Raw genomic sequence first — 18,958 nt, forward strand, 5'->3', positions numbered from 1 at the left:
AAAAGAGAGTAAATAGCGAACATTGTACGCATTACATATTCCTATCATGCATCCTCCAGATAAGCACCCGTTTCTGCTGAGAAACATCAATCTCCCCACGTCCGGCACCGGTGCCCGAAAAAGCAGCGAAAAAACGCCACGCAAGACGGGTGTGTAGCCTCCGCACCCGAATATTCTCTTCCCCTCCATTATTAGAGCCGCCGAAGCAACCAACCAAAAAAAAAAAAAAAACCTGGATCGGAGGACGGCTTCCCACATCCAGCCAATAGATGCCCGCCATCCAATGCTATCAATCATCTCATCGAATTTCATGTATCAAGTCCCCGCTCTTCTGCCTTGTTCTCCTCCCCCTCCCCCTCCCTTTTTTTTTCTCCTGATTGACAAATGGCTCTCCACCGTACGTATCTATCTGTAGATACCCAGTAGCTGCTGCTCTTTTCTTTTTTTGATCTGCTCTCAGCTGCTGTTGCTCATCATGTTGACGGCATCCACGGAGCTGCGGCGTAGACGGGAATTCGTTGAAATAAGATTGCGAGTTTAAAAACTTATTTATATCCACAATGCCATAATAGACTTGACAAATGGCAGTCAGCGGCGTGCACAATGGGACGATTGAGCACAGCCTTGAACGTTAATTCCTAGCATCATCCTACTATCATCCAACGCGTAATTTTCCACATGTACCTTGGACAGCTCCCCTCTAACCCCGCCACCCCGCACCACGCAATGAGCGTGTACATCCACGATACGTGGCTTGTGGGAGAAGTTTAATGTAGCGGCGCTTTCAGCTTGGCTTTATGAAACACCAAATCAGCCAATCGACAAAGTTTCAAGATACCAAAGTAGTTTCAAGAGGGAAAAAAATACATCTCGAGTCAAGGCCATTTGAATACGTTAATCCTACATATGAATAAAACGAGTAACAATCCCTTTATCCGCCCAATTATCATTTGACCCACGGGCATTAAAAAAAAGACATTTCCATTTCCTGCTCATCAAAGCAACGCCCTCTCTGCTCAGTTCCAGGCAGTCAGTCAACCTTTCGTCCTTCCAAGAAAAAAGAAAAAAAAGAAGAAAAAAAGAGGATTAAATGAGGAACATTGTTTAAAAAAGAAGAAGAAGAAAACAAGCAAAGCAGACAGATGGGTCAGATTGCTAGGTGTATCAATAGAAGAGAGAAGGACAAAAAAAAAAAAAAAAGAACCCAATGCTGTTATCCTTCCCGACGCCAAAGCCTTATATACCGATGCCTTCATACTAAAGCGCTCAGTTGAAGAAAGGAAAAATGTCGGAAATCAAAGGGAGAAAATAAGAGTCTCCTGGCAAGCCTCGCGATGTAGGAAAAATCCTTCCCCTATCGTCGTCTAGTCGATGCTCTTCGCTTCCTTAATCTACTCGCCTTGTTCTTAGCACTGCCACCACCCGAATTGTCCTTGGACTCTTCCGCATCCATCACTGCCGCGGCCACTGTATCGCCCATGTCAATGCCCAAATCTTTAAAGTCTTCGTCGTCGAGATCCGTGAGATCTTCGCTTAGCGTTCGCACCGCATCTCGGCCAGCCGCCCAGTGTTCCTCGAGAATAGATGTGCCATGAGGCTCAAGCGCTCTCAGGTACCAAAGGACGCCCCCTTCTGAAAGAGGGTCTGCCGGCTCATTGCCCAGGCTTCCATTGGACTGGGGCGGCGTCGGCGGCCCTTCCTGAGATGGCGCAGCCATGACGACGAAGCTGCCAGTACTGTTCGGAGGAGTTTCAGACGTAATGGCTGAATTGACCCGCACAGTTTTGATAGCCATCTCTTGTGTGATTCCAAGGCCGACTGCAGGACGGTTGGTCATGATACCAAGGCCAACCGTATTGACCTCGATACTGTCACCCTCCTCTCTCTCTTCGCCGTCATCGTCATCATCGTCCTCCTCGTCGTCCTCGTCGTCCTCGTCTGCCTCTTCCTCTTCTTCTCCGTCATCATCGTTCTCAGCAGTGTCCATGACGTCACCATCATTAGAAGTAATGCCGCTCTCGCGAGTCAGGGGTTCGCTTTTAACAATGGTAAGAGGTTCGGAAGATGGGTCGGGCGCGTCAAGCATGATGGTATCCTCAGCCCCTTCATCCGGAACACTGTGTGCCGTGCCATTGACTTGTCGCCCAATATCGATGCTAGCGTCTATAAGGGCTTCCAGCTCCTTTTGGAGGCCGTCGGATGGTTTCGTTGAGATTTCGGATTCAACCTGCAGCGAGGTTTCCAGGAGTGGCTGCACTGCCTTGAGAATTCGCTTTCCAAGCTTGCGTCGCTCTCTTATATCTGCAAATTGTGATCCCACAGTCGGGTTGCTGCTGCTGTTGATTTCCATCGCCGGCGCCGGAGCCACTTCTTCGCCTTCTACATCCTCTGATACATGATGAGCAGGTTCCAGATCTTTGGGCAGAGTCAAAATGCCCTTGTTAATAACATCGCCCAGGTCTTGTGCAAACCCCAAAACATTGACGTAAACGCGCTTCTCAATGCTCGCCTGCAAGTCAGCAAGGCCGTCCGTGAAAAGTCCCTTGTCTAGCCTAATCAGTGATGAATTAGTTAGTACATTGATGTTTTAGAATCAGAGATCATATGAGTGTAAGACGACTTACGCAATGGCCTTTTCTACAACAGGCACCAAAAGCTTCGCCGTGGGGAAATAGCACTCATCCACAAAATCTTGCTCCAACTCGGCGGCATCCAGCTTGAGCTGTTCGCGCTCCACAATCTCTTCGGCAAGAACCTTGAGCTGCTCCAGCTCGTGGATAACTCCTTGAGCAAACTCGATACGGCGAGCCAGCCTTGCCTTGCCACTGGGGCCCATGGCAGCAAAGTTGCGTCTCGTCAGCTCCATCGAAGAGAATGACTCCATCTGCAGCTGCAAACGCTTGAGAAGCGCGGCGCCCCTACGTGCCTCTCGCTTCAGGGTCCAATATCGACAGGCCTCGCTGAGGTAGTCTTTGCGTTTCCTAAATGGGAATCGCTGGATTGATGCTTCGACAATGTCAAAGACAACCTGGGGGATGATGGGAGCTCCCGATGGGAGCTTCCACAAGTTCTTGGGAGGCTGTCCTTTCTTCTTGTCGCCCAAAATAGCAAGGTTCTTGGCTCCCGTCATCTGGCTCTCATCTGGCGGATGATCTGTTATGGCGGTTCGGTGCTGCGCCGCAATGACATTCGCCATGGCTTGGTTGTCTGCCCAGATGCGCCCACGCATGTTCCTCTTATAGAACTTCTTCGCGGCTCGTGTCGCCTGGTGGACTTGGTATTCTTGGGCATGGTCTGGAGGGCAGTGCTTGTCACAAAAGGCCTTGAGGACCATGCTGCCGTCAAGAACAGCAAGAGTCCCTTGAACGGTCTTCATCTTGAGGAAAAGACGGGCCCTCCTTGCACAAGTGACATGGAAAGCTTGGTAGCAATTTTTATTGCCACATTGAATGCAGGCGCCCATTCTCTGGCGACAGATGTAGCAGGTCAGCTTCCATCTGGTCTTGGGAACCTTTTCAACATCCATGACAGGTTCCATGAACGTGTGGTTTCCCAGAGAGACTTCAGGAATCCACATGGCGCAAAGCAGATGGGCCCATTTGGACGAATTCGTTTGCTTGAATGCACCGTCTGTATTGGGGCAAAATATGCACGTCTAAGAGAAGAAGAAGGAAACATTGTTAGATATGAAAGGTCTAAATGATGAGTGACAATATAGATGGGAGCTCTTACTGGTATTCCGCGACCGCATAGCTGGCATTTCCGACAGAGCCACTGGCCCTCTGGAATAAACGGCACACCATAACATTCTTGGTGCACCGCAAGGTTGCAGCCGTCACAGAAGACGATGGCGTTTGTGTTTTCGCAATCTCCATCATCACATATTGCGCATTTGCTGTCCGGCTCTTCGCCGCCGTGAGGCTCGCCATTTACGGCCACGGCAGAGCTAGACCGCGGCCGGTGCGTCTGGGGCGGCTTTGGGTTCGGTTTTGGTATTCGTCTCTCTAGGGCGTGCCACTCCTTTTCAATCTTGGTCATTGTAATTTCAAAGACCTCTCGGGTGATGGCTTCCAGCTCGTTTTGTTTGCGTTGAGCGTTGTACTGCTCAAGCCACATATCGTCTTGCTCATCCATATCATACTCGACGCGGCCAAGTCTTGACTGGTGTACATGGTCGTCGCTCGCGGCGACTGAAAACTGTTCAAACTCGTCGTCTGCATTGCCATCGGTGGCTTTGATGAGCGTTCGTTCGGATCTGATGAAGTTGTCACTCTCTTGGTAGCCAACATTGCTCATGGCCTTGTCGACATATCGTGCCTGGCCAAAAGTCTTGCTTTCGAATAATTCGATGCGATTCGTCCTTCTATATGAGGGTAGTTTTAAATCGAGCCGTTCCTTGGGTGTCTGGTTTTGTATGGGAAGTATCTTGGGGGTTCGAGGTGTAGGAGCAAATTCAAAGGGACGGATGTTATAGAAGCTGACGACTTCTCGCGTGGATCGACGAGGGCGTCTCGATGGCGTGCCGGCAGCAGAGTTGTCGTCTCCTTCGGCTTCAGCGCTTCGCGTTGCTTGGGGATTCGGCGTATTGCCCGTCGAAGCGGGGTTGACAGATTTGGACGGGGTCATGGACTCCAGATGAGGTGTGGCAGGGGGCGGCGCATCCAGGGCCGGGGTGTTTGGCGCCTCTTGTGCGATGATTCCGTCAACGTCGTCGGCGGCAAATATGACAAAGGGGAGCTCAATATCAAGGTTTGGATGAAACTCTTCCCAGCTGCGCTCCTCGCGAGGCTTGTAGTCCTCGGCTTGCTTCACAGACGCAGCCATGGCCGCGGCTGACCCCCATCGCATCTCGTCGCTATCTTCGTTCGCGGCGGTCCTCGCTCGTGTGCTTCTCTCCCGGCGTGGGGGGGAGAGGTGAGCCCCCGTTGAGGGCCAGGCGAGCTGCACCAGATGTTCTCGATCGCGACCCGGCGTTGGATCGGGCTGTGTCGGGGGTCTGGATGGCGTCTGCGTCAAGGTACCGTCCACCACCTCCAGGTCCTCCCGGCACGTAGCGCCGTCGCTTGGGAGGTGGTTCAGCAGCAGCAGCAGCCGCGAGGGAGGCCTGTCTGGCCGCACGCGCAGCGTTGGTGGTCCCCGGCGGACGGCCTCTGCGCCGCCCCGTGGGCGTTCGACGGGGCGTAGGCGAGGTCGGAGCCATGGCGTCCAGCAGACAGCGGCGTTTGCAGGCGGCTCAGGTCAGGGCGCAAAGCGGTTCGCAGGATCGCTCACGGCGGCGGGTTGGCGGATGGGAGGCGAGGGTGCGGGATGGCGCGCGCAGCAGGCGGTCGGACTCGATGGCCGCGCAGCAGGATCAGGCCCCGAGATGGCAGCTGGAGCGCCACGGGTCATACGGCAAGGCAAACAGGCCCTCGTTGGCGAGCAGTCGATGGGCGATGGCAGCATCAGGGGACGACGTGACGTCGGCTGGCGGCTCTTGGGATCGGGGGCGAGCGAAAAACAGACAACGCGTGAAGGGCCTGCGCACGGACCACCAGGCCGTGGCGGGTTGGCGGGCAGTGGCAGGCCGCAACGGGCCTAGTCGCAAAGTCATGCTTTTCGCTTTTGGGTTAGGCGCGCTGCCGGCTAAGAAGTGCGTACCTGGAAAATAGTGGACGGATGACCTAGAGCGAGTCTAGAGTGAGCGAGCCGATATCGTGTAGAGAGAGCACGCTCATGTCTAGAAATTCTGTCTCTTTTTTTTTTTTATCAGAACAGTGGCTGCAACGAGTGCCATGATATTGACTGCCGCACCGGCTCGTCTATTGCCAGCCCGATATCTCGTGCGCCATCCTCATCCTCGACGCACTCTTCTCAGCACATCGCAGCGCTGCATGACAGCAAGCATGCAAAGAAAGCGGAGCCGGCAGTTGACCCATCTTCATCTAGGCGACATGTGGTATAAACTGTATCTCATGCCACCACCGATCGTATCCATAGGGCTGGCGAAATCCCCCCGTTGCCCCATGGACATGGCAACGTGCCCCAGGCGAGCCGATGAAACAGTATTAAATATACCAGTCATGTGCGCGCGGATCGCCAGCCAAGGAGAAGTCAATGGAACAACGAGACGATGGCCAAAGGCATCCAGCACACGCCCGCATGCACTTATATACCCTACTATTCTCCCACCGTTGTTCTCTTGAGCAATGTAATCACCACTGACGCAAGCACTCTAGCAAACCCAAAACGTGGCAGATGAATTGTGCGCCCGGGGCCGAGGCGGCTTGCGGCTCCTCCCGGCCTCTCACCAATCACGCCTCGCCCCGTCAGAGAAGCCGTCTCGGCGGTACTAAGTTCATGCACTGCACGGAACGCCAATGCGCCTCTGCCATCGATTCAGGGCACCGGCCAATTTGGATCGGAGGCAGGAGCCCATTCGTCCCGTGTCCCGCGTCCCCGCTCCTCCATAAGCTCTTCCCCTGGCCTCATTTCTGGGGTCCAGCTTCTTGGACAGATCTGAGCTGTCTGTCAACGTAAGTGTCATCACTCCCTGGGTACTGAGGTAGTACCTATCAGGGAGGTAGGTACGTAGTAGAGTAACTGAAGAATTTGCTAATTGATCACAGCATACCTATCTATCTCATAGTCTCCAGTTGGGAATGAATTGAACACAAAGAGCCATTTCCCCTAGCAGCCAATTGGCAGTTACCCAAACCTCAACGGCAGTCGTCGCAACTAAATCATCTACCAAATGCGCATAGCAACATGAAAATTGACAGTGTAACTCAATCGACTCTAGCCAATATTGTACGCGTGCATTGCGGGCGTTGATTAATCAACTCGGGTTCAGCAGCGTTGCAATCACCTTCTTAACACCCGATCGCTCAGAGATCCAATTAACTTAAACGACGCCTAGTAATTCAATTAACTTGAAACGGATCTATATGAGAATCACCATCACATGAGAGGGCCAGCGCATGGCGAATAGATGCTACTCCTTGCTGATAGCCTCTGAAAACTTGCAAATGCGCCTACACCTGCCTACCTAGGCAGCAAATGCAGCGAGAAAAACCCTTACGTGGCACTCCAGGATCATTCTCTACTACACACTAGGTTAAGCTTAGCATACAACCACGGCAAGCAAGTGGATATATCTCAGGCACTAGATATGTACCTCCATGTGAGTGTGTAGTGTTTAGTGTTTAGTCTGCATTCAAAAGAGGCTTACGTACATGGCATTGCATCATACTGCCTGCAAGACATTTTGCCTAAAGGTTGGCTGACACTTGTCAAGAGGGAAACTAACTTGGGTAGTCACAATGATAGAGGCCGCGGTAGAGCAATGTGGAAACTCGCATCTTTTATCATTCTTCCATCAACACTCATCAATCTATCTATCCGTAGTCCTAGCTCATGATAAACCCATCTCGACACTTGTGACGCTCAAGCATATCTTTCGAAGCAATAGAGTGTCACCCCAAAAGCTATAGGAGAGTGCGTGTGAGACACGCGCAAGCCTAGCCCCTCGTCGTCGTAACGCCGTTTCCAAGCTGAGCAGAAAGATAGGTTGCTCTTAGTTCAAGACAAAAGAAGAAAACTCATGCCAAAAAGAAAAAAGTCATGCAACATTCGTACGTGATAAGCCACTTTTTTTGAATCCTTGCCGGCCTCTGAACATCAATGTTTGAGACAACCATCCGAAAAACCAGAATAAAAAACATCATTGAGAAAAAAAAAAAGAAAAGCAAGAGTTTCAAATAAAACTCAAACAGCGACTGCAATCGTCGTTTCTTGCCGTGACGCCCCATCCGCTATGCTCCGTACATATAAGAGAGAGAGAGAGAGAGAGAGAACCAAAATATACCAATCAAACCATGAGTCTGGAAAGAAGGAGAAGAAAAAAGAAAAGAAAGAGAAGAAAAAAGAGTCCAATAAATAGACAGATGAAGCAAAGGGTAGCGTAGGTTAATTTGCTTGTGTTGTTTCATTGCTTTCGCAGCCAGTTACGGAGAAAAGGAGGAATATAGGGTTGAGAGGTAGAGTTGGGACAACAATCCCAGTATATAAAGACGTGGAGAAGGGTATTGGTATTGTGGGTATCATTCAGAAATGGATGTTAGCCTAGGATGCTAGGCTTGGAAAGAAAAAAAACTCAGAACGCTCAACTAAGTCATCATGAGTGGCCTCCATGAATAGCTTGCATAGGCGGTGCGTGATGAGTGGGGGTATGAGCCGCCAGGAGCGCAGCAGTCGAGGAGGGGATGTTTGCTGAGCCGTAGACATTGTTGGCATCCCAGCTCTCCTCGCTCAGTACGCTGAGATAGCCATCGCCAACCTTGTCACGTAGAGCCTCTATTTTGCGGCGATAAATCTCGCCGTTGGAGTCCCAATCTTGTGGCGGGATATTGCCTGCACTAAATGAAAAATCCGCATGTGCGTTCTCTATGGAGAAGGGGCTTGCATATGCATCAGGAGGCGAAGCCGGGGTGCTGGCTGCGTGCGAAGCTCTGTAATTGAAATTCATAGAGTTGGTAGCGGCTGAAGGAGATTCAATCGGGAATCTGAGACTTTGCACGTCGATTGGCGAAGGCTGTGGGATCTTGTCACTAGTTGAAAGATCGACGATACGTCGTTTTGTATTTCTGCGACGCCGCGTCGAGCTTGTGTTGGTTTCGCTGGCAACAGCCTTGGGAACCGGCCTCTCCTTGCGCAGGACAGTGGTCTCTCTGGCAGCAGCGTAGACACCGGGCTTGCTTACATCGACACCTCGCACCTCAGTCACAATCGGCTTTACAACCGGAACCGACTCGGGAATCGGAACTCGATCAGCGAGGATTCGCTTCTCAGAAGAGCTAGGTCCGCTTCCATCAATGACAATATCTTCGGTGTATCCCGGCGTCAGGCGAAACAAGTTGAAAATGGTCACACGGTAGTCTTTGTGCGTGCGGGTGAAGGGGTTGCCCTCGACCCAAATTTCACGAATCTCCGGAATTCCGGTCAAGCGTGCAAGCTCCTTGGGGTCTGTGAGCCGGTTATCTCTAAGGTCCAGCCTTTCCAAGGGATACAGCTTCTCGATGCCTGCAAGAGATTGGAGTCTATTGGCTCGCAGGTTGAGAGCAGTAATGGCTGGCAGAGGGTTTCGGGTCAGAGAATGCAGAGAGTCAATCATGCAATGCGACAAGTTCAAGGCACGGAGAGCAGTGAGAGTGGAAAGACTGTCCGGAATTTGGCTGAAGAGGTTGGACGACAAGTCGAGGGAGAAGAGGGTGTTGGATAGAGGGGCCAAGCTGGATGCGGGAATTGAGGTCATGGGATTGTCCGCTAAGCTGAGGTGCCTCAGGAAGCGCCATTTTGATGGGGGAGAATGGTGGCTCCCAAGAGGTTGCCAGAGCTGCCCCTAGAATGGTGGTGATACCAGGAGTCAGATAGGCTGGAGTTGGAACTCCCAGATCCAGAACGCCTAATTCTCTGCTGCTGAGATCGGATGTGGTGGTTGCGAGAGCTGGATGGTCGTGGTGGAGAATGGCTTCTTGGCCGAGAGTCCTTGTTGAGAGACTGCGGTAAATCATCCGTAGACTGTCTCCGCAAGGTACGGGCAGAGCCATCGGATGTGTTACCGTCTTCGACAGCAGCCTCGCCCATGGAGCCGACGCGAAGCTCGCCAAGAGAGGCTCGAGGGTCGGGTGATCCGGGCATTGAGCCAAGGACGGAGCTGGGGACGGACACGGACCGCGAAAACTCACGCCCGGACATGGGCGGGCTTTTTCGAGGACTGTGGCTCCCGTTCCAGCTTGGTATTGACGGTGAAGTCTGAGATTTGGATGTTCTGCGGCGTCTCTTATCCATGTCGTCTAAGACGATGTCAATCAAGATATCGGAGGGATCTTCTATCCCCGCGTGCTTGACCGTAAGCGAGCGGAGCTGGTCGGCCATGCGGTCCCAGCCAAAGAATTGACGAAAATCAATGTTGCTCACTTCTAGAGCCTGAACATTCTTGAAAATGTAGAGAGGAACTGCAGAGTCAAAGGGAAACTCTTCATAGCCCTTGATGAGGCGAGCACGCCAATCAGGAGCCAGCCGAAGGCAGGGAATCTTGGTAAAGGCAGAATACAAGTACTTCATGTCCGCCTCCAAGGCCGCCTTTTGACGCTCCGTCCGGGCAGCAGATATGCTGGCACCGATGCTGAAGCTTGTCCACAAGGCAGACATGCCAGACATGACACTCCGAATGCTCGTGACGGAATGTATTGAGCCAACATCTGAGCTGTGGCTTCTAGACCGCTGGGTGTTGCTTAGAAATGATACGTAATTTGCAGACGAAGAGCTGTCGTGAAGATCTTCTAAGCGAACTTTCATGGGGCCCACATTGATACCCAATTCTTCGAAGCGAGAGAGGAGATAGAAGAGATGGTGGGGAGTCAGAGCCAGCTTTGCAGACTTGACATTGTGAGAAGTGAAGTTGAGGGGTCCGAGAGATAGAGCAGCGGCCAGCGAGCTACCAGTAGACACAGCGGTCGCAGGACGATCGGGAAATGTCGGAGACTGCGAAAGCGTGGCAGAACTCGTGCTTTGCGTGGCTCGATGGCGCACCTCGCGGCGCTGGAATTGCAGAGCATTGGCAAGAGCCTTTTCGTGAGTGCGCACAAAGGCAGCAAGTTGCTGTTCTCCAAGTTAGCATACTTCAAACAGGCTCTCCCATCAGATTGCAAGCGAATATACCTTGATGAATAATCCTCCGTCTTCTGAATCCATTTCTGAAGGTTTCAGGATCATATAGGCATGGAGGTTGAAGAATAGACTGTGTTTATATGTATATCGGCGATTAAGGAACGGCAGAAGAGCGTCGTGAGCGCCTGATCCAGAAGAGTCTAACTCTGTAAAGTCTTCGGTAATTGACTCTCTTTCTCTCTTTCTCGGGAAAAAAAGAAGGCCCTAGATGTGCAACTCAAGCCACACTATATATCCATTCGTTAGCGATGAAGAAGCGAAAGAGAATGGCATTTAACTAGTGTAGCGGAATATAACGGAATGAGGGGGATAAGGACGTTTAAAGAAGAATTATGCGTACATCCAGGATGTAACACCGGGGAGAGGGGGGGGGCGGGATTCAACAGATGCCGAGACAGGAGACTTTCACAGAAGCATGAACAAACTATGGCATCTGCTGATGAAGCAACGGCAGCAGATGCGATTGCCTTATCAGCACGCCTGTTTCCTGTCCAGAGTCATGGACGCAGAGAGGCCTCACTAGCATCCAGCCGTCACAGAGGACAGAAAGGGGACGCAGCACCCGAAGGAAGACACCAACCAGGGCACGCGAGAAGTGGTTATCGCCAGGGTTACTGCTAACTGGCTGCAACGAAACACACGAGATGACAGCCAAGACGGTGCCAAGAAGGAAGTCGTACGCGAAGGCAAAAGAAAAGAAGGAAAGGAAAAGAAAAGAAGAAGACGACGAGGGTTTGTACGAGGCAGGTGGTGGTGGTTGGACAGTAGGCAGCGTTTGTTGGCCTGAGGAGTTGTTTGAGGGAGAAGATCACTGGGGAGTGGTGACTCTCTCCCTCTCTTTTTCGGCGGCAGAGGCAAAAACAGGCAGAGGCAAACATGATCGAGCAGAGCAAGGCAGAGAAGAGCGATAACAGACAGTCTAGCAGTCGTGACTCACCGTGGTACCAGAGGAGGCGGCGAATTGGGCAATGCCTCGCAGCGGCAGAAAGAAGAAGAATATACAAGCAGCGACGAGACTCGGCGGCAGGTCGGAGAAGAGAAGGAAACACAAGGACCGGTCGTCGTGGCAGGGCGAAGCCGAATCTGCCGGCAGATACGCGGGCTTCGAGAGGGCGCGAGGCGTTGAGCGGTTGCGTCTGCGTCTGCGGCTGCGGCTGCTCTTGACGTGGCCTCGCGATCAAGACCTGGCGTTGCCTGTTGCAAATGCAGAGCCTTGCGCGGTTGAGCAGACGAAGGGGAAAGGGTCCGGAGGCAGAGATGGAGGGGTCTTGGGATCTGGAGGGCTCTGCTATAATAACAAAAGCGCCTGCCACAGCGCAGTGGGCCTAGCGACAGGGCTCTACAAGGCCTGCTGATTGGGGAGGGTCACAGGTCATCTCGCGGGTTAGCTGGGGGGTGGGCCACCAAGTAAGTACCCGTTACAAGCGCTCTGGCCCGCCATTGGGAGCCACGAAATGCCCCAAGGTCGAGTTGCCGCGCTCACCAATCAGTCGCGGCCGACGGCCAGCGTGAATGCAGGCCCAGTTGAGCGGTTTGCGCAGCATAGCCGTCTTCCTTGCTTGGAGACTTTGCGAGTCCACCAGCGGGCATCCAGCGTTAGTCGCAGGAACGACGTCAGGTCTTGATGGAGTCTCTCCGCCTGATGCTGTGCTGTTCAGATTTCTTTCTTCTCTACTCTGCTTTCTTTTCACCGATTCGCAAGTTCAAATCAATGCCTTATCGCTTTAGACGGAGCATGGAGTGCTGTTCTGCTCCAAGTACTGTCTACCACTATCCCGGCAGTGGCGCTAATCTATGGAGCCCAAAAGGACAAGGACTGCGGAGGCCTGATAGACTCGTTCGAAAGAGAAAAAAAAAGGTGTACGCTAATTGAACGTAGATAAGAAAAAGAAGAAGTTAAAAAAAGAAAATGCTCGAGACATTAACGACGACTCCAAGACACAAACACGCACAGCCTTTAGAACGGTCGAATCTGGAAGAAGCATCTTCCTCTCCGCTGCAGCACAGCGCGGCGCGCAGCATCCAACTCGGTGCATATCAGAAGCAGGGAGGCGCGCAAAGGCTCCAATCACCGAGATCAAAAAGTGGTGGTGGTTTGGAGGGTCCATCCATCATCATGTGGGGGTTTTTTCTTTTTGACGCCAGCAGGGATCCATCCTTGAAGGCTGCAGCGAGGCGCAACCCATAAATGACGAGGGTCTGGCTACGCAAAACACAGCGGAGTGACGGAAGTGATGGGCTCGTTTCAAAGCCTGCACGCCAATCGAGCGGCCAGAGACCCTCTGCCCATCGTCACCGTCGCCGTTGACATGCCTTGAGCGTTTATGCTTTATGCCGCCTCGTTTTCTCTCGAATGTGATTTCCAAGGACTGGCTAGCAGCTTTCTAGAAGCCACGCAGCCACAATTCCACGCCGCCATGCGAAATCAGAGAGCACACGACCCGTCTGCGGCTGACAACAGCCCACCCACCGTCCAAACCCCAGCTCGCAAAGGTCTCGTCTCCCTGAGCTACGTGCTTCTGCGGTCGGGTCTATTGCCCAGCGCAGCCTAACATTCGCTGCCTCCCTTGCGGTGTCTCGCACGCCACCAGCAGAGAGATCCGACCAGGGCCGCCGCTGATTGGGCAGCGCCCTTCTATCGCCATTTTAGGCTCGCGATCGCTGAGAGCCACTCCCTGCTCACAGCCGCCGGTGGTGTCTTGCAAAGTCCCAGATACATGTGCCGCTCTGTCATGGGACTGGTGCGGCGCGGTGGCTGCGAGACATTGCCCAGCTGCTCTCCAGGAGACAATGTCGCCGTTGACTGGACGCCCGGTCAACGCCACATGTCGCCTGTCTGTGTACGCATGTGTTTCGTGCCATCCATCCAGCCTGGGTCCCAAGGGGGCGCGTGGGAATATCGGGAATTTGGATGGTTGCAGCTACGAGATGCTATTGCTCGGAATGCGCTCGCCGAATAGCTCCAGGCCCGCCAGCCCCTGTCAACGGCCATGTCGAATCATGAATCCAATTGTCTCTTTTTTCGGTCGCACGCCGCTGCGGAACCCGTCCCTGGCTTGTCCAGCCATCGTCCGCTGCCATGGCGAGATGCCAAGTTACCACGGTGACCCTCAGCTTTAACTCGACTTTTTGTCTGTGCTTTTCGAGGACGGGCCACCAATCACTACTAGTATGTAGCAGTATCCGTAATGGCGCAACTATGCGACAGGGTCTATGCTTGCATGATGAACAATTTTAGAGACGTCAAAGCGCTATAAAAAAAAATTTGGGCGCTCGATGCCGTCACTGCAAGCCATGTATCTGCTACTATTCGTCTCTATTTCCTCATTGGGCAGTGGCAGTTACAGCGGTAGCCGCGCCGAATACTCACAGCCTCGGCGTCCGTCACTGACCTTGGCCTTGACCTTGGCTCTGACTCCGCAGCAGGCGTACGTGCTGACGGCTCCGTCCAGAGCATCATGCCATCGCCGTGGACTTGTGGGATGTTGACCATGGCCAAAGCGACAAAGAGCCGCATGAATGGCAGTTGGCTCGCAGGTGGATGGCATGGTTCGACTGACTTTGTCCGTTTCTAGTCGGCAGAAGACGCATCGTGAGTCTTGTTCTCAGCTGATGGCCCAGAGACCGTAACAGGTCATGGCATGAATCGCGCCGTTTTCCCATCATGTCGATGGAGTCGGCAAAATCCAAGTCCACTTGCGGCATAAAGCGCAGTCTTGACAGATCTCGCGGGAGGAGACAAGACGTCATTGCAACTGTGACGTGGCGCGAACAACTCCAACGTACGATGGCTCTCAGGCGTATTGCTCGATCCCGCCCAGCATCATTCTACAGTCCGTTCTGTAAGTCCAATAGGTGCCAGTAGGTAAGGTACAGTAGTAGGTATTCAACACACCCGTAGCGCCGTTGTACTTGTAGATGGAGCGCGCGAGATCTTAGCGGTTCAGTGGGGTCTGCGCCATATTGTGCAGCTGCTACTTGTACTTGGTTCCATGTATGTACACAGTACTCTATACCTACATCCAGTCCACGCTTCCATCGCACCTCGATCCAACGTCGAAAAATGCTCCGCGCCGGGCCGGCCTGTTCCTGCTTTGTGCCTCGCAACTAGAGCGTCCGAGCCGAGTCGGTTTTGTTCCCTTCTTCCATCGATATGTATCACACACTTGCAGCCAGGCGAGCTGGTCCAAGTCAAGGCCCGATCGCTGCGCTGGGATGCTGGAAAGGATGCGAGCATGTGTGAGGCTAGCCTCGCGAACCCGCTTTGGCGTTGCCCACGGGATATGCACCAACACGCTGTTGAGATGAAAAAGGTGGCGGGCCTGGAAATTGCCCGCCCGCTTTTTTGCAGCGCCGCTACCAGCGCCTCGACGTCGCTAAACTTAGCGCACGTAGGGGTCGTTCTGCTGGCCCCGCCCGCCTTCCCGAATGACAAGCCCGTCACGGGCCATGCGCGCCGCCAAACCCGAAAAAAAAGGAAGAAGCGACACCACAGGCAGAGACATGATCTACCCACGAGACGTTCTGATATCCGTGATGCCGTGGTCAGCATGTTGCATTGCGCGCATCGAGACGACAGGTGCCTGTGCGTCGATCTTGTCAGGCACGCTGCGTCTTTCTTTGTTTCGTCCGGCCGCACGTCTCATTCTCTCTTACGGGCGGTGCATGCAGTATCCCGCAAACTCCCCCCACACACAATGGTCTCAATGCCACGACGGATTGTGGAAGCCCGCAGGAAGAAACGCAGATGCTCTCTTCGCATATCCCGCCTCTGCCTGCACAGCAATCTGCATCTATAGCAGCCTCGAAAGGCGATGTCATATCCCCACCGGCAGTGTAGCCTCGTCGTTTGATTGGGAGACATGGATGTCACTCCGATGCCAGGGTATCGCGCAGTGCCCCCACCCAGCAGCAAAGATGAGATACGACCAACCATCGACCTGAAGCAGACGCTTTTTATGATAAAAGACAAAAGGACAGCGCCGTCTCGTCTCGGACGAAGCGAGAAGCAGTTGCGTCCAACGCATCTGTGCCAGCGCCCCCTTGCGCGTCTTGTTCCGGAAATGAGGATCAAGATGGGCGGTCCAAGACCCCTCAACCCACAATCCGGTGTTTCGTGCTAGCAGTTCATGCCTCTTCTGCTCTGTCGTCGCCGAGAGGAAGCAGCCACAGTGACCGTCCAAGCACGCATCTCAGACATGGCGCGCGATGATTTTCAGCCGCTTCTCGCTAGCTCGACTCCGTGGCTTGAACCCGCGATTCTAAAGGACTTTCCAAAGGGATACCATTTCCACATTTAGCCGAACGCCCATATCAGTGATCGGCGCTCGTTTTACGCAGCCATCGTTGACATGACTCTGCGCGAGCACAAGTGTCTGACTAAGAAGCACCGACGGGCGGTTGACAGCGACGTTACGAGGCTATTCTGATGGCCCCGACGGTTGAGCGAGCGATTCATTTCATACATGGTTCGCGAATCTCCTAGTTTGCCCCTCCATTCGCCCTCACTCATGTTTAATGTCCCGTCGAGATGCACAGCATGGCATGCCGGACACAGTCCGTGCCACACCACCTCGCTCTCCAGTTGAGGCGGCTGCAATCGCGCTCACCGCCTCGGGTTGATGTGCGCGACGGCGACGGCGATGTGCTTGGCGCCCATGCCATGACGATAGGGCATCTTAGCCTCAGCTCAGCCATCAGTCGTACTCGCACAGAGGCATTGCACACGTTTTTTTTTTTTTTTTTTTTTTTTTTTTTTTTTCCTCCTCTTCTTCTTTCGTCCTCCCCTACTCTTCTTCTTCCCCCTCCTTTCAGTCTCAATAGGGGGGGGTGAGGACTTCCGCAACGAGTAAATGGACGGCTCTCTACGCTGCTAAATGCGCGTTACGACGATACTCGTCCAGGCGCCTAGCCGGAGTCTGGACCATTGTGAGACACCCGAAAGGCGTCAGCTTGCCACCCTGCGCACAAAGTCTGGCACTATGCAAAGCCACCTCTTGGCTGCTTTGTCTTGCCCCAGATAAGCATGCTTTCTGTCACTCGTCGACTTTTGATATTGTGCTTCTTCTCTTGACCGGGGGGGGGGGGACGTGGTGCTGCCCAGCCAATAGAAACAGGATTGTTTATGAGAAGTGAAAACGTAAATCTGAAGCCCGCGCTTCTGGCTTCACGCTGAGAGAAGCATAATCGAGCAGCGCGCTGGCGAATCATTCGCGTCGCACGCCTGGCGTCTTTTCTTCTCCCTGGCAGTTCCCCATTGACTCCATTCATACAAGTACCTACAATAGGTCCGAGGTGGGCTTTCGGATCATCCCATCATACGAAAATTGGAGCGCTTGGTATGACCCCGGAGAATGTCAGTGTGTCGTCTACCCGAAAGGCTGGGGTAATGTTTCGGCGTCACATTGACTGCCCATGCGTTGATATCAGTTTCAGCACGACTGCAATACCTATTACCCTATTTGCATACTCCTAATTGACTCGGCATAGGCACCTGGTAGCGGCGTGATAATGATTAGCGGTACCTGGTACGGTGGTGGTAGCAATGAACTGCTACTGCTACCACCTACATGCGACATCTGAAGCGATGATCCTTGACCGGACCCTGATACCCTGATACGTCTTGTGCAAGATCAGCACCCTTCGTACAGCCGAGAGACCCCGAATTCTCCTTCAACTGCCGACGGAGATCGGTTTTCCAATGTTCGTTCAAGGTGAGCCTCTTGATAGCTCGGCGATCGTCAACTCCAAGCACACGCACTACCAGCTACGCCAAAAGCAGTAGACGTTGCCTTGGAAGAATACTGCCACAACTAGTATAAGTTTCCTGTCTTACATGGACTTGAACCATCTCCAAAAGTTTCTAGACCGATGCGTTGGTCTGCCCCTCCGAGCTTTCTGTGGACGAGATGATCAACGCGCCCCACTGCTTTAGCCTCTCCATACGACAAACTAAGAAGAGCCTACATCCATCCAAGGGCATCTAAGAAGCGGACATCACGTCTTTAGGCCCTTTGCTACGATGTACAATGCCATTAAACGAGCCGTTTAATCCATAAACGTCTCTTGTCTCGGCCTTTTGACAAGCAAGCCAGCTAATGGAACGCCGATCATGGTTCGGACGCTGGCACGCCAGAATCTTTTTTTCGTCCTTGACAAGCCAGAAAAGCTCAAATCTGTGTTGATTTCCTAGGATCTGCTTGTGGCGCGGTACGAGCGGCTGTTCCATAAATATCAACCAGCGGACCCAAGCGACACATGACTCCAAAGTGGACATTCCAGCGTCGACGTCTACGGCATTTCGCGATCTCCATACCCTCCGTACTGCTCCCCTTCTGGCACACCGCTGCACGCCCCCAAAGGCCTCGTCAAGACCAGCGGCAGCGGCAAATGCTCGCCATCAAACGAAGAGCTGCGGATAAGGGCCCTCTCGTGGCCTCCGCAGTCTGGGAATAGATGCACATCTGGACTCGAGCCCGTGCGTCATACCTGCCCATCTCGTCTTCATGCTTCTGCTGGGCTAATGCACGAATGCTTGCCTAGGCCGCCATCGTGGTGGAACGGGCAGACCCTTGGTTGGCTAGAAAAGAAGACCAGCGTCCTGATATTCTCTCTTATCAGTTTTTCTTCACCCTTTTGCTGCGGGGGATCGTCGGCGCGCGCCTGCACCATGACCGAGAGGATGTAAAAGCAAGGTAAAATACGCCACTTTCCCAAGGGGTCTCTGCCCATTGTATGTACTTGTACCTTTTGCGATCTCAGATCGTAGCGAAAAGCAAGCATTCCTCAAAATGATCTCAGCAGACAACAGACAAGATTGTGAGCTAATCGTCCGCGTGTGATTCAAGATTGAGAGATTGTGTAACGTCGCGATCTACACCGACCAGCCCTTTGGACGGCTGGTGGTGGCAGTCATAACAGCGGTGAGAGAGAGGTTTGCGCTCCACGAGCATATCAGTTTTTTTTGCCTTGTTCCTCCCTTGTTTCGCCTCTTTGCCTCTATTGCCTTTTGGTTGGTGTGGTTGTAATGGAATGCCTCTCCGCCAATTGAATGCATCGCCTGGCACTATTTTCATATGCAGAGCCGAGTCGGAAGGAATCGCAGCCCGGTGCATATATCCCACTCCATGACAGACGCACCACGATGGTGTCAGTGGCAGTAGTACGGTGCTATTTACTAGTGGTGATGCGAGATATGCGAGCGATGAAGCGTCTGACGATGAAATACTCTTAGCTCCAAGGCTAAGGC

At 53.0% G+C, this 18,958-nt stretch overlaps 7 protein-coding genes across 7 annotated transcripts; 2 read left to right on the forward strand and 5 right to left on the reverse strand.

Annotated features, from left to right (window-relative positions):
• Positions 1 to 1,354: 1,354 nt before the first annotated feature.
• On the reverse strand, positions 1,355 to 4,848 carry TrAtP1_004661 (uncharacterized protein; the record flags this gene model as incomplete). The annotated part of the gene is made up of 3 exons (XM_066112398.1): positions 1,355 to 2,552; positions 2,625 to 3,655; positions 3,733 to 4,848. The coding sequence occupies 3 exons, from the start codon at positions 4,846 to 4,848 to the stop codon at positions 1,355 to 1,357; spliced, it is 3,345 nt and encodes a 1,114-aa protein (XP_065968482.1).
• A 7-nt stretch (positions 4,849 to 4,855) lies between these two features.
• On the reverse strand, positions 4,856 to 5,200 carry TrAtP1_004662 (uncharacterized protein; the record flags this gene model as incomplete). The annotated part of the gene is made up of 1 exon (XM_066112399.1): positions 4,856 to 5,200. The coding sequence occupies one exon, from the start codon at positions 5,198 to 5,200 to the stop codon at positions 4,856 to 4,858; it is 345 nt and encodes a 114-aa protein (XP_065968483.1).
• Positions 5,201 to 5,353: 153 nt separating this feature from the next.
• On the reverse strand, positions 5,354 to 5,593 carry TrAtP1_004663 (uncharacterized protein; the record flags this gene model as incomplete). The annotated part of the gene is made up of 1 exon (XM_066112400.1): positions 5,354 to 5,593. The coding sequence occupies one exon, from the start codon at positions 5,591 to 5,593 to the stop codon at positions 5,354 to 5,356; it is 240 nt and encodes a 79-aa protein (XP_065968484.1).
• A 2,562-nt stretch (positions 5,594 to 8,155) lies between these two features.
• TrAtP1_004664 (uncharacterized protein) lies at positions 8,156 to 9,292 on the reverse strand (the record flags this gene model as incomplete). The annotated part of the gene is made up of 1 exon (XM_066112401.1): positions 8,156 to 9,292. One exon carries the CDS (start codon positions 9,290 to 9,292, stop codon positions 8,156 to 8,158), a length of 1,137 nt encoding a protein of 378 aa, XP_065968485.1.
• A 26-nt stretch (positions 9,293 to 9,318) lies between these two features.
• TrAtP1_004665 (uncharacterized protein) lies at positions 9,319 to 10,734 on the reverse strand (the record flags this gene model as incomplete). The annotated part of the gene is made up of 2 exons (XM_066112402.1): positions 9,319 to 10,641; positions 10,702 to 10,734. The coding sequence occupies 2 exons, from the start codon at positions 10,732 to 10,734 to the stop codon at positions 9,319 to 9,321; spliced, it is 1,356 nt and encodes a 451-aa protein (XP_065968486.1).
• Positions 10,735 to 11,678: 944 nt separating this feature from the next.
• Positions 11,679 to 12,065, forward strand: TrAtP1_004666 (uncharacterized protein; the record flags this gene model as incomplete). Its single annotated transcript, XM_066112403.1, has 1 exon — positions 11,679 to 12,065. One exon carries the CDS (start codon positions 11,679 to 11,681, stop codon positions 12,063 to 12,065), a length of 387 nt encoding a protein of 128 aa, XP_065968487.1.
• Positions 12,066 to 17,821: 5,756 nt separating this feature from the next.
• TrAtP1_004667 (uncharacterized protein) lies at positions 17,822 to 18,408 on the forward strand (the record flags this gene model as incomplete). Its single annotated transcript, XM_066112404.1, has 4 exons — positions 17,822 to 17,824; positions 17,903 to 17,919; positions 17,992 to 18,187; positions 18,253 to 18,408. 4 exons carry the CDS (start codon positions 17,822 to 17,824, stop codon positions 18,406 to 18,408), a joined length of 372 nt encoding a protein of 123 aa, XP_065968488.1.
• Between the last annotated feature and the right edge of the window lie 550 nt (positions 18,409 to 18,958).

This window comes from Trichoderma atroviride, chromosome 2 (assembly GCF_020647795.1).
Source record: "Trichoderma atroviride chromosome 2, complete sequence".
In the NCBI taxonomy this organism is placed as follows: Eukaryota; Fungi; Ascomycota; class Sordariomycetes; order Hypocreales; family Hypocreaceae; genus Trichoderma; species Trichoderma atroviride.